Below are 16,213 nucleotides of genomic sequence, written 5' to 3'. Positions count from 1 at the left end.
GCTAATGAGCCAAAAGTCCCATGAGATTAGGACTGTATCTGCTCCATTTTAACATTCCACTCACTTTTCATAAGTGTACATCCACTCGCTTGAAATACCTCAAGCAGAACCCTTTTCATAAAATAGGTTTTTGAGGATTTTCTTTGTCCGTGTTTTTAATAGCTCACCATTTCCATTCAAGTTGTCAACTTGATGACATATGACATTGCGGGGTGGGGGGGAAGCCCTAAAAATCCTTAAATGAATCACCAGATGATAGATACCTGGGAGTTCTTCGTAAATTTCATCATCAATGGGTTGGCTGCTTGCTGGTGGGCTGCTGGTTGGTAAGGGATGGTCAACATCATCATATAATTCTCCTCTTTCATCATCGTCTTCAGGAATAACATCAGAACCCATGTCTGAAAAATGGGTTGCATGAGGCAAATTTTTTAAGGATGCAAAAGAGGTTTTCAAAACCCTATTTTCTAAACTGCTGCAGCCCAACAGAGTCACAGGCTATATTCTTAACTTGAAGCATTTTCCAAAACTGATTATTACATAAATATGTGAATTGCAAAGTTTCCAGTTGGTACTTATAGAAAAAAACACTTTAATAAATCTGAAGTAAACAGTCTGTATCAGGACTAGCCATGGTACTTGGTCATTCTCATAGGAGTCATTAACGTTCCATATATGAAAATCTAAATTCACTCAGTTATTCAATATTTAAAGACTGCAGTGACTAGTTCCACTGATTGCTCTTACCTTGTAATACAAAATTCAGCTGCTGTACCCATTCTTCGGCATCTTTGGGAGAAGCTGCTGTGAACTAATAAAAAAATAAACAATAGTAAGAAAAATCACCACATGGAAATGAAAGGTATGTCGCATTCTTATCACTTCTTTACGGCCATTAGTAATTCTTTTCATGTCTGGTACTACTTTTCTTGCAAGGATGCTTCTTATAATGTACAGTTAATTTTGACAAATTTACGTAATTGAAGCAGAGGATGATGGATTTGAAACTCTGATCAGCAGCTGGCAGCTGTGCAGGAAAAAAAAGCTGCTTCTCTTCATCAATGTCAAAGACAGAACTGATGAACAAAATTTGCCCTTGACAATTAGAAGACACCCATGAATTTCTTTAGACTGCCGGGTACAGTTTTCTTAAAAATGTTCTTGTCAGATTCCAACACACTACTTGACAACTTAATTAACTGGCTTTCAACTGCAATCTTAGATATTTAAAACTTATTAAACATACATTCCATATTGATGCTGGCTGAGAGCTCCTGAATCACAGAGCTGATATGTGCTTTTACCTTCATTTGCTCCCACAAACCTAAGCAATACAATATGCATTAACACGCTGATATTTTTCTTTTGATAATTTTACTCTTTCTGCAATGTAATTCTTTTAAGAAATCACGCAGTGCTATTAAAATAGATAAAAAATGCAACATGTGAAGTAGTTGATAAATTATATATTTGTTGTTCTCTTTCGAGAGAAGATATCCCTTGAACTAATCTGAAATTTTTTTTAAAAAATCTATTTCTTCTTATATGAATGTTCATTGTATAAAATCAGTATCTTTTATTAATATTAACATGTCAGGGAGATCTGTTTTAACAAGACGTTAATGTCTTTATAAATGAAATCATCAAAACGTTTTATCAACTTAATTTCCAAACAACACAAAAACTCCAACCTGATAGATACGTTTATCAGGGGCAGAGATTTCAAAACAGCAATCTTTCTTCCCATCCTTCCGAAGAGTGTTATTCATTCTGACATTGTAACCATCTATTGAAAATTCACCTTTCTGTTGCTTGTCTGTGGAAGATAAAATGAAAGTTAGAATTTCATTTACTGCAGTGAATATGACTGCTCAGTTGATTATCTTTTATTTAGATTTTCTCTGTCAATTCTTGGAAAGGGTATTTTTTTTTTGTCATATTGTTTTCATAGTATTTAATGTTCAAATAATGTTTCTAGATATCATTTCTAATTCTAAAATTACAGAAGTACTGGGATGGTTGGGTTCACAAAGGATATCTTAGGGATGAGAGGAAGAGGTCCACAGAAAGCCTTATTCAGAAGGAAGCATGAAAATATGACACTTTGTTGTAGGGAAAATCTAAGAACTGGAACTCAGAACTTGCTGGACAAACCCACTCCAAATTCTTTTTTTTTTTTTTTTTTAAGATTTTATTTATTTATTTGAGAGAGAGACAGTGAGAGAGAGCATGAGCGAGGAGAAGGTCAGAGAGAGAAGCAGACTCCCCATGCAGCTGGGAGCCTGATGCGGGACTCAATGCCGGGACTCCGGGATCATGACCTGAGCCGAAGGCAGTCGTCCAACCAACTGAGCCACCCAGGCATCCCCCCACTCCAAATTCTTGACTGTCTCAGAGTGATAAGCCAGAAGGAAAACATGGAACCGAAAACTCACTGGGCTTTCCTACCACCATCGCTTCTCATTACCACCTTCCAATACCCACCTCCAAAAGGTCTCTAAAACACAGCACTTCTTTTAAAAAATATCTCCTACGTTGGTACAATCTGAACTGTAAATTTAAAAAGCAGAGTCAAACAAAACTACTAGGTGTAAAAGCTATGAGGGGAAAACAAAGTATTTGGCCGGAGAGAGGAGGAAAAGCAAGTCAGGAAGCATTCGTGGCTGAAACAAAACCAAAGAAAAGTCGGTTTCTTAACCCGTCAGCGAATGGGTAAGCGACAAAACCATGTCTGAATCCCACAGGATGAGGAGGCAAAAGAAAAAAGACAAGTTGAGCTTTTGCCAGATATTATTTTAAAGACAAAGGAGGACTACAGCAAAGGACTTAATACTCTGAAAGTGAGATAAAATTAGTAAGCTTTCCAACTTCTTCCAGTTATTCCATTTTGATAGAAAAGCTGCACCACTATAGGTTTCCTTCTAGGTTAACCTGCAATTTCAGGATCGTGAGAAAGGGCAACTATCTCTTTTATTGAGCTCAAGGAAAATCTAGAAATGCTTCCTATCATGGGTGAAAGGTTCTTTCAACTCTATGAACCAATAAAACATTTATCTCCTTTTCTTAAATACACTAATTTAATGGCTGAACTAACATACAATTTTAAAAAGTTACTGAAGGACATCTGGGTGGCTCAGTTGGTAAAGCATCTGCCTTCAGCTCAGGTCAGGATCCCAGAATCCTTGGATCGAGATCCACATCCAATTCCCTGCTCAGTAGAGAGTCTGCTTCTCCCTCTGCCTGTTGCTTCCCCTGCTTGTGTGCTCTCTCTCTCTCTGACAAATAGATACATAAAATCTTGAAAAAAAAAAAAAAGAATTTTTTTTCAAAATACAAAATGAGAAAAGAAATCTGAGTTAGAAATTCCTAATTTAAATCTGAACACTCTAATCATATTAACATCTCTCCATGATCTAAAGATTAGAAATCTGACTTATGGAAAAAGCCTACAATGTATTTTATGATGTTCAGAAAAAAACAAAACTCAAACCAGCATTTCCCAAAGTGTGTTTTATGGGATATTAATAGGTTTCTATGATCAAATAAGTTTGGGATATCCTGAATTATAAAGAGTTAACTAGGTTTTGTTAACCCAGGACTTCTTGAAGCTCTCAATATATTTACATATTGATTGCACTTCTATGAGAAAGTTTCATTTCTCCCAAAATGCTTTGTCCATGGAACCCTTTATTCATAGAACATTTTATGGAACTGGTACTTCCAGGACATATTTCGCAAGATATCTGATTAGAAAAGTATTACCGGGGTTAAGTATTAAAATAATAAATGGTTAAGCATTGTTGTTTAAACTTAAATTCTCAAAGAAGACTGTCATTCATCTACTCATTGAACAAATCTGTATCGAGCATTTAAAACAGGCGAGGGAGCATTACAGGTATGGTGAAACAAAAATCTAGTAACACGTCATCACACCTGTCCCACCTTCCCACTGCAACACACACACACACACACACACACACGATACAAATGTAAGTGCTCCAGGAATATTACTCAGTGGTCCACTAGACGGCCAAAAGATTTAATTTTCATTACAAAAAATGGCAATAGAGGCCAAATAGAAAAGCCACACAACAATTTTAAGAGATTTCTTTAAACTTGCACAAAAAAAAAAAAAAAAAAAGGATTTTCAAAGCCCAGATGAAAGAAGGAGGCTCCCTTGCTGCACAAGGCCTCAATTGCTCTAATCATTTGGTCCAACTCATCTAAAGCCCATGCTTCCTATCTTTACTCTGTCTGAAATTCTTGGCAATGTAACATCAGTGAGGATGGAAATGCATAAGGAGTGGTTTATACCTAGAGAAGTAAAGTCGGCACTATGAGTTTGGAAGAATTGCAGGGAGCAGGAAACTTTCTTGTGCTAGATCATCTAGAAATCAGACAACTAGGCCGCCAAATGAGTGACCTCGCCTTAGGCTAGCAGATCCACTTTAGACGATACCCCAGAAAGTGCTGTAGGGCCATGTACCAGATCTTCTGTTAGACTCTAAGAGGAGAACATGAGCAGCCTCTAGTCAGATGAACCAGAGAGAGGCCATGAATCCAATCTAGAGGTAAGTGCCCCAATTACAGAGACAAGGATATTAACATCCAAACATAAGTCAAAGAGGAAAAGCAAACAAAGGAACAGAGGTGCCATAAAAATACTATGTGATACAAAAACTTAGTATCCAAGATGTAAAAAGCAAGAGCAAAGTAAGAGAAACAGATATAAACAGTTGTTCTGCATCCTTTATAATGTAAAAGAAAATCTAAAAGAGATGAAAGATAAAACAATGTAATATAAAATAAAAGGGGAGACGGCTGAGACAGATACTGGAACGGAGTTGGCAAATAAGGGGGAAATGCTGTTTAAGGAAATGAAAATGCAGCAGCAAAACAAATGATTTATTCAAGTAATAAGAAGTTGAAAATATTGAACACTGTTGAAAAATCAGGTCAGATATACCTAAAACTTTCTACCCCAACAGGTAGGGGGAATAAAAAGAATAAAGGGGAAGATAAAAGAGGAATATGATGGATATGGAAGACTGACAAAAATAAAACATAAGAGGGGCGCCTGGGTGGCTCAGTGGGTTAAGCCGCTGCCTTCGGCTCAGGTCATGATCCCAGGGTCCTGGGATCGAGCCCCACATCGGGCTCTCTGCTCAGCAGGGAGCCTGCTTCCCTTCCTCTCTCTCTGCCTGCCTCTCTGCCTACTTGTGATCTCTGTCTGTCAAATAAATAAATAAATAATCTTTTAAAAATAATAAAATAAAACATAAGAAAAATGGGTATTCCAGACGAGTAACAAAAAAACACAGAGCCAATAATCAAAGATTTAAGAGAAGAAAACTTCATTCAGCCAAAGAAAGACTTAGGTCTACAAAATAGAAAGTGGTATTTTCTAACCAAGTAAAACTAATAATAAAAAAAAACTAATACCTAGACCTATTCAACTGATAGTTGAATATTTGGGAATAAATAACCATTTACGCATCCAAGTGAGGGTACAAGTATGAGACCAGAAAGGCTGAAGAGAATGGAAGGAAATTCATAACTCTCTCTTTTGCAATAGCTTTTGCTACATAGCTTTTGCAAATGCATGACCATTAAGTAGCCTTTTTTCTTTTCTTTTTTTTTTTTAAGATTTTATTTATTTATTTGACAGACAGAGATCACAAGTAGGCAGAGAGGCAGGCAGAGAGAGAGAGAGAGGAAGAAGCAGGGTCCCTGCTGAGCAGAGAGCCAGATGCGGGACTTGGTCCCAGGACCCTGGGATCATGACCTGAGCCGAAGGCAGAGGCTTTAACCCACTGAGCCACCCAGGTGCCCCAAGTAGCCTTTTTTCTTATTAGCCAATGTGGGATAGGAAGTTCAAGACATGAAATGGACATAGAGACAGTTTTGATTAACTCTTCTCTCTTCACGTTAGCATCTCCTCCAGAGAGATAAAAAGGAGAAAACCATAGCATTGTATGACAATCCATAATAATTTATATAGAAGTTAATTCCATAGTGCCTTCTGGGATAGTTTCAAGGATACTTGTTGGCTTGAGACAGACTGTTTAAAAAAAAAAATAGTAACATGCTAATCAAATGGGAAATAAAGTCATGTAAGTTGATTTATCCCAAACTGCAAAAGACTAATAAGTATTGCATTTAAGGGAACTTCCCAACTAGAAGCTTATTCCTTTAAGTGCCAAACATCTGTAAAATGTTAGTCATTATAATAGAAATATTTCTGAAAGATATACTTTCCTGACTTCTCAAACAATTCTCTTAAACATAACATTTTTTTGATGATTTAATAGTATTAATTCAAGTATTTAGCTTTTATGTTATAACACACTGACACCCTCTGTATTTTTAAGGTGTTTGTCCCTCTATTATATTTCCCTCAGCTTCTTTTTCACACTTTAGTCTTGCCTATATCATATTGTTAGAATTTAATGTCTACAGAACTGAAGTCTGCCAGGAGAAACAAGATAATAAAATCTATTAAATAAGTAAATTAACTTTACACAATCCTAATTCAGTATATTCAAGGTAAAAAGGAGCTGGCTCTAATCTCTTACAAAATAAAATTCGTGCAGTTAATGATAGCTATTTCCTTCTACTTTTTCACTGCCTTTTAGGCTAACAGCTGTGTTTTAGGTTTGTGGGGGGGGTTTTCCATTTTATTTTATTTTATTTCTTTTCAGTGTTCCAAAATTCATTGTTTATGCACCACACCCAATTCTCTATGCAATACGTGCCCTCCTTACTACCCACCACCAGGCTCACCCAACCACCCACCTCTTCCCTCCGAAACCCTCAGTTTGTTTCTTGGAGTCCACAGTCTTTCACAGTTTGTCTCCCCATCTGATTTCCCCCAATGCACTTCTCCTCTCCATCTCCCCATGTCCTCCATGTTATTCCTAATGCTCCACAAGTAAGTGAAACCATATGATACTTGAGTCTCTCTGCTTGACTTATTTCACTCAGTATAATCTCCTCCAGTCCCATCCATGCTGATACAAAAGTTGGGTATTCATCCTTTCTGATGGAAGCATAATACTCCATAGTGTATATGGACCATGCCTTCTTTATCCATTCGTCCGTTGAAGGGCGTCTTGGTTCTTTCCACAGTTTGGTGACTGTGGCCATTGCTCCTATGAACATTGGGGTACAGGAGGCCCTTCTTTTCACTCAATCTGTATCTTTGGGGTAAATACCCAGTAGTACAATTGCAGGGTCATAGGGTAGCTCTATTTTTAATTTCTTACGGAATCTCCACATTGTTTTCCAAAGTGGCTGCACCAACTTGCATCCCCACCAACAGTGTAAGAGGGTTCCCCTTTCTCCACATCCTCTCCAACACTTGTTTACTGTCTTGTTAATTTTGGCCATTCTAACTGGTGTAAGGTGGTATCTCAATGTGGTTTTGATTTGAATCTCTCTGATGGCTAATGATGATGAACATTTTTTCATGTGTCTGTTAGCCATTTGTATGTCTTCTTTGGAGAAGTGTCTGTTCATGTCTTCTGCCCATTTTTTGATGTGATTATCTGGTTTTTGTGTGTTGAGTTTGAGGAGTTCTTTATGGATCTTGGATATCAGCCCTTCATCTGTTGTGTCATTTGCAAATATCTTCTCCCATTCCATGGGTTGCCTCTTTGTTTTGTTGACTAAACGTTTCCTTTGCTGTGCAGAAGCTTTTGATCTTGATGAAGTCCCAAAAGTTCATTTTCGCCTTTGTTTCCTTCGCCTTCGGAGACATATCTTTTTTTTTTTTTAAAGATTTTATTTATTTATTTGACAGAGAGAAATCACAAGTAGATGGAGAGGCAGGCAGAGAGAGAGACAGGGAAGCAGGCTCCCTGCTAAGCAGAGAGCCCGATGCGGGACTCGATCCCAGGACCCTGAGATCATGACCTGAGCCGAAGGCAGCAGCTTAACCCACTGAGCCACCCAGGCACCCCGGAGACATATCTTGAAAGAAGTTGCTGTGGCCGATGTTGAAGAGGTTACTGTCTATGTTCTCCTCTAGGATTTTGATAGACTCCTGCCTTATGTTGCGGTCCTTTATCCAACTCAAAGAAATCCTTTGAGTTTTTATCTTTGTGTATGATGTAAGAGAATGGCCAAGTCTCATTCTTCTACACATAGCTGACCAATTTTCCCAGCATTTTTAATTGAAAAGACTGTCTTTTTTCTAATGTATATTTTTTCCGGCTTTGTCGAAGATTATTTGACCATAGAGAGTCTGTCTCTTGGCTCTCTACTCTGTTCCACTGGTCTATGTGTCTGTTTTTGTGCCAAAACCACACTGTCTTGGTGATCACAGCTTTATAATAAAGCTTGAAATCAGGCAACGTGATGCCCCCAGTTTTGTTTTTCTTTCTCAACATTTCCTTAGCAATTCGGGGTCTCTTCTGGTTCCATACAAATTTTAGGATTGTTTGTTCCAGCTCTTTGAAAAATGCCGGTATAATTTTGATTGGGATGGCATTGAAAGTATAGATTGCTCTAGGCAGTATAGACATCTTAATGTTTATTTTTTTGATCCATGAGCATGGAATGGTCTCCCATCTTTTTGCATCTTCTTCAATTTCTTTCGTAAGTGTTCTTTAGTTCCTCAAGTACAGATCCTTTACCTCTTTGGTTAGTTTTATTCCCAGGTATCTTATGGTTCTTGATGCTATAGTAAATGGTGTTCTAGGTTTCTTAAGTACCCAAAGACAACTCATATTTCCTGAGCTCCTTCTGTAGGCCCAGAAATTTAATAACTTATCTCATCATACCATGAAATAATTCTAAGAAAAAGAAGGTATTTATTACAATCCCAGCACTGATGGAAAAACAAACTTTAAAACGATGAATTTGCTCACAGTCACATAACCAGTAGACTGTAAAATCCAGGACCCTCACATAAGTGATTACAAAGCCTTTGTTTTCTTGCAACCATTTCACACTGCCTCCTAGAAAGACGTTTCTCCAAGTATATTTCAAGAATCACCAACTACATTTGATCATACATGTCAATTAAAAATACCAGAAATGGGGGCACCTGGGTGGCTCAGTGGGTTAAAGCCTCTGCTTTCAGCTCAGGTCACGATCCTGGGGTCCTGGGATCGAGCCCCACATCGGGCTCTCTGCTCAGCAAAGAGCCAGCTTCTTCCTCTCTCTCTCTCTCTCTCTCTCTGCCTGCCTCTCTGCCTACTTGTGATCTCTATGTCAAATAAATTAATAAAATCTTTAAAAAAAAAAATACCAGTACAAAATACTATTTTGTACTTGCTTATGGAACTCTGTCAGGGTGGGTCCGGGAAACCAAAGTTTGGGCAAGTATCCTAGGTGATTCTGATATACACTAATGTTTGAAAATCCACTGTTCTAGAACATGCAATTTATGAAATCTTGGTAGAGATGAACATTATCTTGCTTTCCTCCTGCAACTTGGGTCCAACTTTCTCAGCTTGTTTTTTGGGCTCCTCTACCTTTGTCTATCTATCTCTTAAACAGCCATGATGCATCATATTCTAAACCTTCCTCTCTTCCTGCTTCACAATTTTCTCTGGGCAACCTTGCCCAATCTAAGAATTAAATTTCTACGAGTATCTTATGATTCATAATTCCTTCTTTTTAGTTCAGCTTCAGGATTTTATATCCAAATCTTCATTTGGTCACTACACACGTTTCACTTCTTTAACATCTTATGGGTACAATAAATATAACAGTCCCACAATGGAGATCATCTTATGCCCTCTCCCACAACACTTGTGATCTTTCTCATTATCAATCTCCTTATCAATCAATGGCACCTCCATTAACTGAAAGTTCCAACCCAGAAAACTGAGCATCATTCTTGGTTTCTTCCTTTCTCTTCATCAACCGCCCCTACGTTCTCTCCCTCTAACCCACTGCCACCTATTTTTCCAGTAAGTCCTATTTTTCTTGCAAACATGCTTGCTTTTCCTCTTTTTCACTGGCTCTCAGAAAATATGCTTCAGGGAAGCCTAGGTGGCTCAATCGGTTAAGTGTCTGCCTTGGGATCAGGTCATGATCCCAGGGTCCTAGGATTCAGCCCCACATAGGGCTCCCTGCTCAGTGGGCATCTGCTTCGCCCTCTCCCTTGCCACTTGTACTCTCTTCCTCTCAAATGAATAAATAAAATCTTACAAAAAAAAAAAAAAAGAAAGAAACTTTTGGTAAATCTGCTTCTTATATTTAAGATGGCCTTTCTCCTTAGCGAATAACTCTTGCTATTTCCTAAGTATTCATGCTTATTAGTAGGAAAAAGGAAAATATGCCCCTTAATACTAAACCTTTCCATTAAACTTCATCAAACTGATTAACAACTTGCTTTAGGCCCTCAGGTAAAGATATATGAACATTTTTCCTTGTTTGTACAGCTCCCAGAAATACAGATGCCAATGCTAATTCAGCCACTTGAAATATACTTCTGGTGTTTTGAGTTATACCATGAGGAAATATCAAATTATTACTATTTTAAGTGAAAAATACTATATGCTATATATATATTTGTTACTTGAGAGCCCCAATTGGCTCTGAGTAATAAACACAGGCAATATTTATGAGTCCAAAGGGAAACACTTTAGTTAGAATTAACAGTGTGGTTTATATGATCTGGTAGCAGGAAATTTTAGGTATTTCCAAAACCTTTTTTTTCCCCCTTAAAAATAAAAGCACACTGCAAGCATAAAAATCAAGTGGTATTTGTACATATTTTCAACCACAGGTATAAGCTTGGTTAAAAAAACAAGGCAGTATGAGGTAGGGGTAAATGGAGAATAAATAAATTACAGGCATGTTGTAGAATGGGAATTTAAAGCCCTGTTTTTTGGTGTTTTGTTTTGGTTTGGTTTGGTTTTGGCTATACCTACTGTTTTCTTCTACAACTGAAAATCAGATCATTATGATATGGCCTATTAGACTAACATAGCATATGGCTATTGTTAGGATAAACATTATACAGAGGGCCTTACTATCCTACACATATGATCCTCTTGGAGCCTCCCAAGATCGTTAGAGAATAGACAGCACTCCTACTATTCACGCAAATGACAGGGGATAAAAGTGTATGTGAGAACCTGCAGCTCCATCACACGCGACCCACGCTGAGCAATCTCCCTGGGCTCTCAGCTTCGGCACACATCTTGCTTCCAGTCTCACCTTCTCCTCACAACTGTCAACATGACTTTTTTTTAAAGATTTATTTGACAGAAAGAGAGAAAGCGCACAGAGGGGGAGCGGCCGAGGGAGAGGGGAAAGCAGGTTCCCCGCCTAGCAGGGAGCCTCATGCCCCGGGGCTTGCTGGGACCATAACCTCAGCCAAAGGCAGATGCCCAACTGACTAAGGCACCCAGGCACCCCTCCACATGATCTTTCCGACATGCAGTCGGAGTCGGTCATGCCACCTCCTCACCTTCCACGATCGCAAATGTTCACTGTGCCTCACAGGAAAGGCCAAACTTCTGCCTGGGGCATGGAACAACCTAACGCCTCCCTTCCCGGCTCCCAAGCCTTCATTCACCTACTGCCCCAGCCAGCTAGCTCCTGCCTATCATCCCATTTCATGAGTCCCCTGTGCCCACTCCTCCAAGCCAATGTATTACACCACTCTGCATTAAGGATACCCCGCACATAGGTGTTCAAAGAAAACCTATCATCTATAGATTTATGTATATACACAGCAGTACACAGTTTGACCTGAAATATGTCTATTTTCAATCTACACATATCTCTGATCTATAGATATACTTTTAAATCAAACAGTGTGCTGTTTTATTGCAAGCCAACCTGACTTGTCATATATATGTCATAGATATGTCACAGTTTTGGGGTTTTTTTTTTTGTTTTTTTTTGGACAGACATCCATGCTAGCCTGTTTTTTCTTAATTTCAATTTAACTAGCCAACATATATAACATCAGTTTCAGATGTAGAATTCAGTAATCCATCAGTTGCGTATAACACCCAGTGCTCATCACATCTCCCTAATGCCCATCACCCAGTCACCCCACCCCTCACCCCTCCCATCCCCTCCAGCAACCATCAGTTTCTTTCCCATAGTTAAGAGTCTTTCATTGGGGGCACCTGGGTGGCACAGTGGATTACGCCGCTGCCTTCAGCTCAGGTCACAATCTCAGGGTCCTGGGATAGAGTCCCGTATCAGGCTCTCTGCTCAGCAGGGAGCCTGCTTCCTCCTCTCTCTCGGCCTGCCTCTCTGTGTACTGTGATCTCTCTCTGTCATATAAATAAATAATAAACAATGTCAAATAAAATCTTTAAAAAAAATTCAGTTCACCCATTAAAAAAAAAAAGAGTCCTCTCATTGTTTGTCTCCCTGATTTCTTCTCATTCTGTTTCCGTTTTCCCCTCCTTTCCCCTACAATCCTCTGCTCTATTCTTACATTCCTCATGAGTGAAACCATATATATATATATATAAAACAGCTTCTTTATCCATTTATCGACCAGTGGACACAGGTGTTTCCATGTCTTAGCTATTGTAAATAATGCTGCAGTGAATACGAGGTGTCTATCTCTTCGACTTAGTGTTTTTCGTTTTGTTTTTTGTTTTTTGTTTTTTGTTTTTCAGATAAATACCCAAAAGCGGGATTGCGGGATCATAGGGTAATTCTATTTTTAGTTTTTTGAGGAACTTCCATACTGTTTTCCATAGTGGCTGCACTAATTTTCATTCCCATTAACAGTGCACAAGTGTTTCCTTTCCTCCATATCCTCACCAACACTTATTATTTCTTGCTTTCTGACAGCCATTGTAACAGCTGTGAGGTGATACTCATTATAGTTTTGATTTGCATTTCCCTGATGAGTGATGCTGTACATCTTTTCAGGTATCTGTTGGCCATCTGTGTGTCTTCTTTGGAAAATTTCTATTCAGATCCTCCACCCATTTTTTTTTAAGATTTTAATTTATTTGACAGACGGAGATTCCAAGTAGGCAGAGAGAGGAGGAAGCAGACTCCTGCTGAGCAGAAAGCCCGATGTGGGGCTTGATCCCAGGACTTTGGGATCATGACCTGAGCCGAAAAAAGAGGCTTTAACCCACTGAGCCACCCAGGTGTCCCCCTCCACCCATTTTTTAACTGGGTGGTTGTTGTTGTTGTTGTTGTTGTTGTTATTGAGTTATAAGAGTTCTTTATACATTTTATCAAATAGATTATTTGCAAATATTTTTCCCATTCAGTAGGTTGGCTTTCCTTTTGCTGATGGTTCTTTTGCTGTGCAGAAGCTTTTTAATGACATTTTCCACTTATTTACTTTTGTTTTTGATGTCAGATTCAGAAAATTATCACCAGGACCAAAGTCAAGGGGCTTACAGCCTATGTTTTCACCAAGGAGATTTATGGTTTCAGGTCTTACTTTCAAGTCTTTAATTCATTTTGAGTTACTTTTTGTGTATGGTGTAAGATAGTGATCAAGTTTCATTCTTTGCATGTGGCTGTCCAATTTTCCTAGCACCGTGTTTTGAAGAGGTTGTCTTTTCCTCATTGTATATTCTTGGCTTCTCTGCCATAAATTAATTGACCATATATGTGTGGTTTATTTTGGGCTCTTTACTCTGTTCCATTGATCTATTTATCTGCTTTTATGACAATACCATTCTATTTTAATAACTATAGCTTTGTAATATAGTTTGAAATCAGGGAGCATGATACTTCCAGGTTTATTCTTCTTTCTCAAGATTGCTTTGGCTATTTGATTTTTTTTGTTTGTTTTTTTGAGGATTCATACACATTTTAGGATTGTTGGTTCTATTTCTTAAAAAATGCCATGGGAATTTTGATAGGAATTACACTGAATCTGTAGATTTCTTTGTGTAGTATGGACATCTTCTTCAATTTCTTTCATTAATGTCTTATAGTTTTCGATATACAGGTCATTTACCTCCTTGGTTAAACTTATTCCTAGATATTTCCTTCTTTTTGATACACTTATAAATAAGATTTTTTTTCTCTTTCTGTTAGTGTACAGAAATGCAACAAATTAGGTCTAATTCTCTAGTTAGGTTTATTATATTAGGTTTATTATATTATAGGTTAGGTTTATTATATTATATTATATTAGTTTATTATATTATATTATTATATCATATCATATCATATCATATCATATTATATTAGGTTTATTCTCTAGTGAGGTTTATTATATATTGAAAAGATACTACAATAAAAAAATTGTAAACACATAGTATAATAAATAACTTTTGATGTACATTTTTAAAGACTAGATAAGACCAAAGCTACTTGCAGCTGCCACATACTGTATGACAACTGGAATTTTCTTTAATTGGGGAGTGGAGGTAGGGGGAACAAAACCTGTTGAGTGGGAATGAAAGAGATACTACAAACTAACCACTTCTCTCTTAAAAGTGGGAAGAGATAAGGTTCAGAATCCTGATTCAAGATTATACAGAGGTTTAACAAAAAATATAAGACAAAAACCATGAGTTTGGAACAAGTTCCTAAATGGGCTACCATTTACAGGCACTTTGGAGGGGTGGATAACAACCAAGTTGTAGAAAGAGCATGGCTTTGGAGCTAGAAAGTTCTGCCCTAAATCCTTAATAGACTCTTAGTAGTAGCCCTGTGAGGACCTTTCCTGCCTAGCCTAGCTCAGTGTCTTTCTAAACGGTCCTTCCCACCCAGCCTCTATCCATTCGAATTCACCCTCCACAATCCTATTGCTATTACTTCCTAAAAACCAAATGTGGTCATAGAGCCCTATGCTTAAAGGTCATGCAAAAGATAAAATACTTAGCAAGGCCCTTATTCTCATAAGGCTCTTGAATCTGATTCAAACCCATTTCTTTAGCCCTGTGGGCCCCCTTCCCTCACTCACTCTGTGCTCTAACTTGATTCCAACTCTGGCATCATCTGAGGCCTTTTACAGCTCAGAATCTCTTTTGTTCCCCTGCCTGGAAGGCCCATTTTACCCTTCTTTATCTGACAAACTCCTAGTCTTCCTCAAGGCCCAATAAAGAGTCATCTCCATGAGGAAGTATTCCCTAATTCCTGTAGGCAGTTAGCTACTGTCCCTTGTTATACAAAGGTCTCATATTTAAATTAAATACTGTACTGCACTGAGATGATCAGTTTACCTACTCTGCCCCCTCCTCTATTTCCATGACTTCCCCTTCCTCTCAAGGACACCCACAAAACTCATACTGGGAGTATCTCTACGGCAGGATTATCTCCAGATCCCCAGTGCCTAGTATCTACCAAGTATCCAATAAATATTTATTCAGTAAAAAAGTGAATAAATGAGTGAGTGAATGAATGGTTATCTTGATGGCACCCAGAATAGCTAAAAATCTAAGAAGTTTGATGAATAGGATTTGTGACAATCAAAAGAAGAAGAAAGAGATAAAAGGATGGATGTGATTTCATAAAGTGACAAAATATATACGTATATATTACTTAAGGGCTACAAATGCTCATGAATAATAAATACAAATATTATTTATGGGTACAAAGGTAAGTGCATTATTTACCCTAGAGGGTGGAACTACTCTTTCTAAGCCATTACCATCCTGATGGGTCAAAATGTTTTTTTGGCACACACGGTAAGTTATAAAATGTGAACTATGCATCTGTCAAACAGTAACAAAGAACAGTTTAACCCAGTAAGTGGTATCAACTCCTTCTGTGCCTCTATAATCCATTTATCTAAATCCTACTTAGTTGGAGGATTACAGTTCTCATACATCTAAACAGCTCTAAAGTTTAGCCAAATGGTTCATATGTATAGTAAACCACGCTGTACAAATCAGCTATCTGGTTTCACAAAAGAAAGTAAAAGTTTCACAAGACATTTTCCTAGAAAGAAAAGGATACAAAGGAAGGAAATTAGAATCATGCCAAACAAGTAATTAAGAAGTGTCCAAAGATAGGTTTTTTCCCTCCCTTCAAGTCCCCAAAAGAAGAACTGGCCAAAAATTCTAAAGGAAGCAGCCAAAAGAACCACTAAAAACAGACGTGAACTCTCAGTGGAGACTTCAGAGTAAAAGGGGAAAGTTTTATGGAAATATACACCAGATCCTCAAATATCTACATTAAAAAAGAACACTAGAATAGTAATTTTTTATAAAGTGGTGGCGTACAGGTGGCTGAATGTTCCACAAAATAATTCGAATATAAATTACAAAGAACATTCTTACCATAAGTTCTCATCAAATAAGAACAG

At 37.9% G+C, this 16,213-nt stretch overlaps 1 protein-coding gene across 5 annotated transcripts in view; it reads right to left on the bottom strand.

Moving 5' to 3' along the window:
- The window catches only part of SKAP2 (src kinase associated phosphoprotein 2), a 172,079-nt gene that overhangs the window by 53,872 nt on the left and 101,994 nt on the right, over positions 1-16,213 (bottom strand). For all 5 annotated transcript variants that reach the window (XM_082693203.1, XM_082693204.1, XM_082693202.1 and 2 more), the window contains exons 7-9: positions 1,692-1,816; positions 748-811; positions 264-401 (exon numbers count right to left, since the gene is read on the bottom strand). In XM_082693203.1, coding sequence (XP_082549329.1) covers positions 264-401; positions 748-811; positions 1,692-1,816 — 327 coding nt within the window. The remainder of the gene's footprint in view (positions 1-263; positions 402-747; positions 812-1,691; positions 1,817-16,213) is intronic.

This window comes from Mustela nivalis (genome assembly GCF_964662115.1).
Source record: "Mustela nivalis genome assembly, chromosome: 12".
NCBI lineage: Eukaryota > Metazoa > Chordata > Mammalia > Carnivora > Mustelidae > Mustela > Mustela nivalis.
The sequence above is the reverse complement of the archived record's forward strand: the minus strand, read 5'-3'. Positions and strand labels throughout refer to the sequence as shown.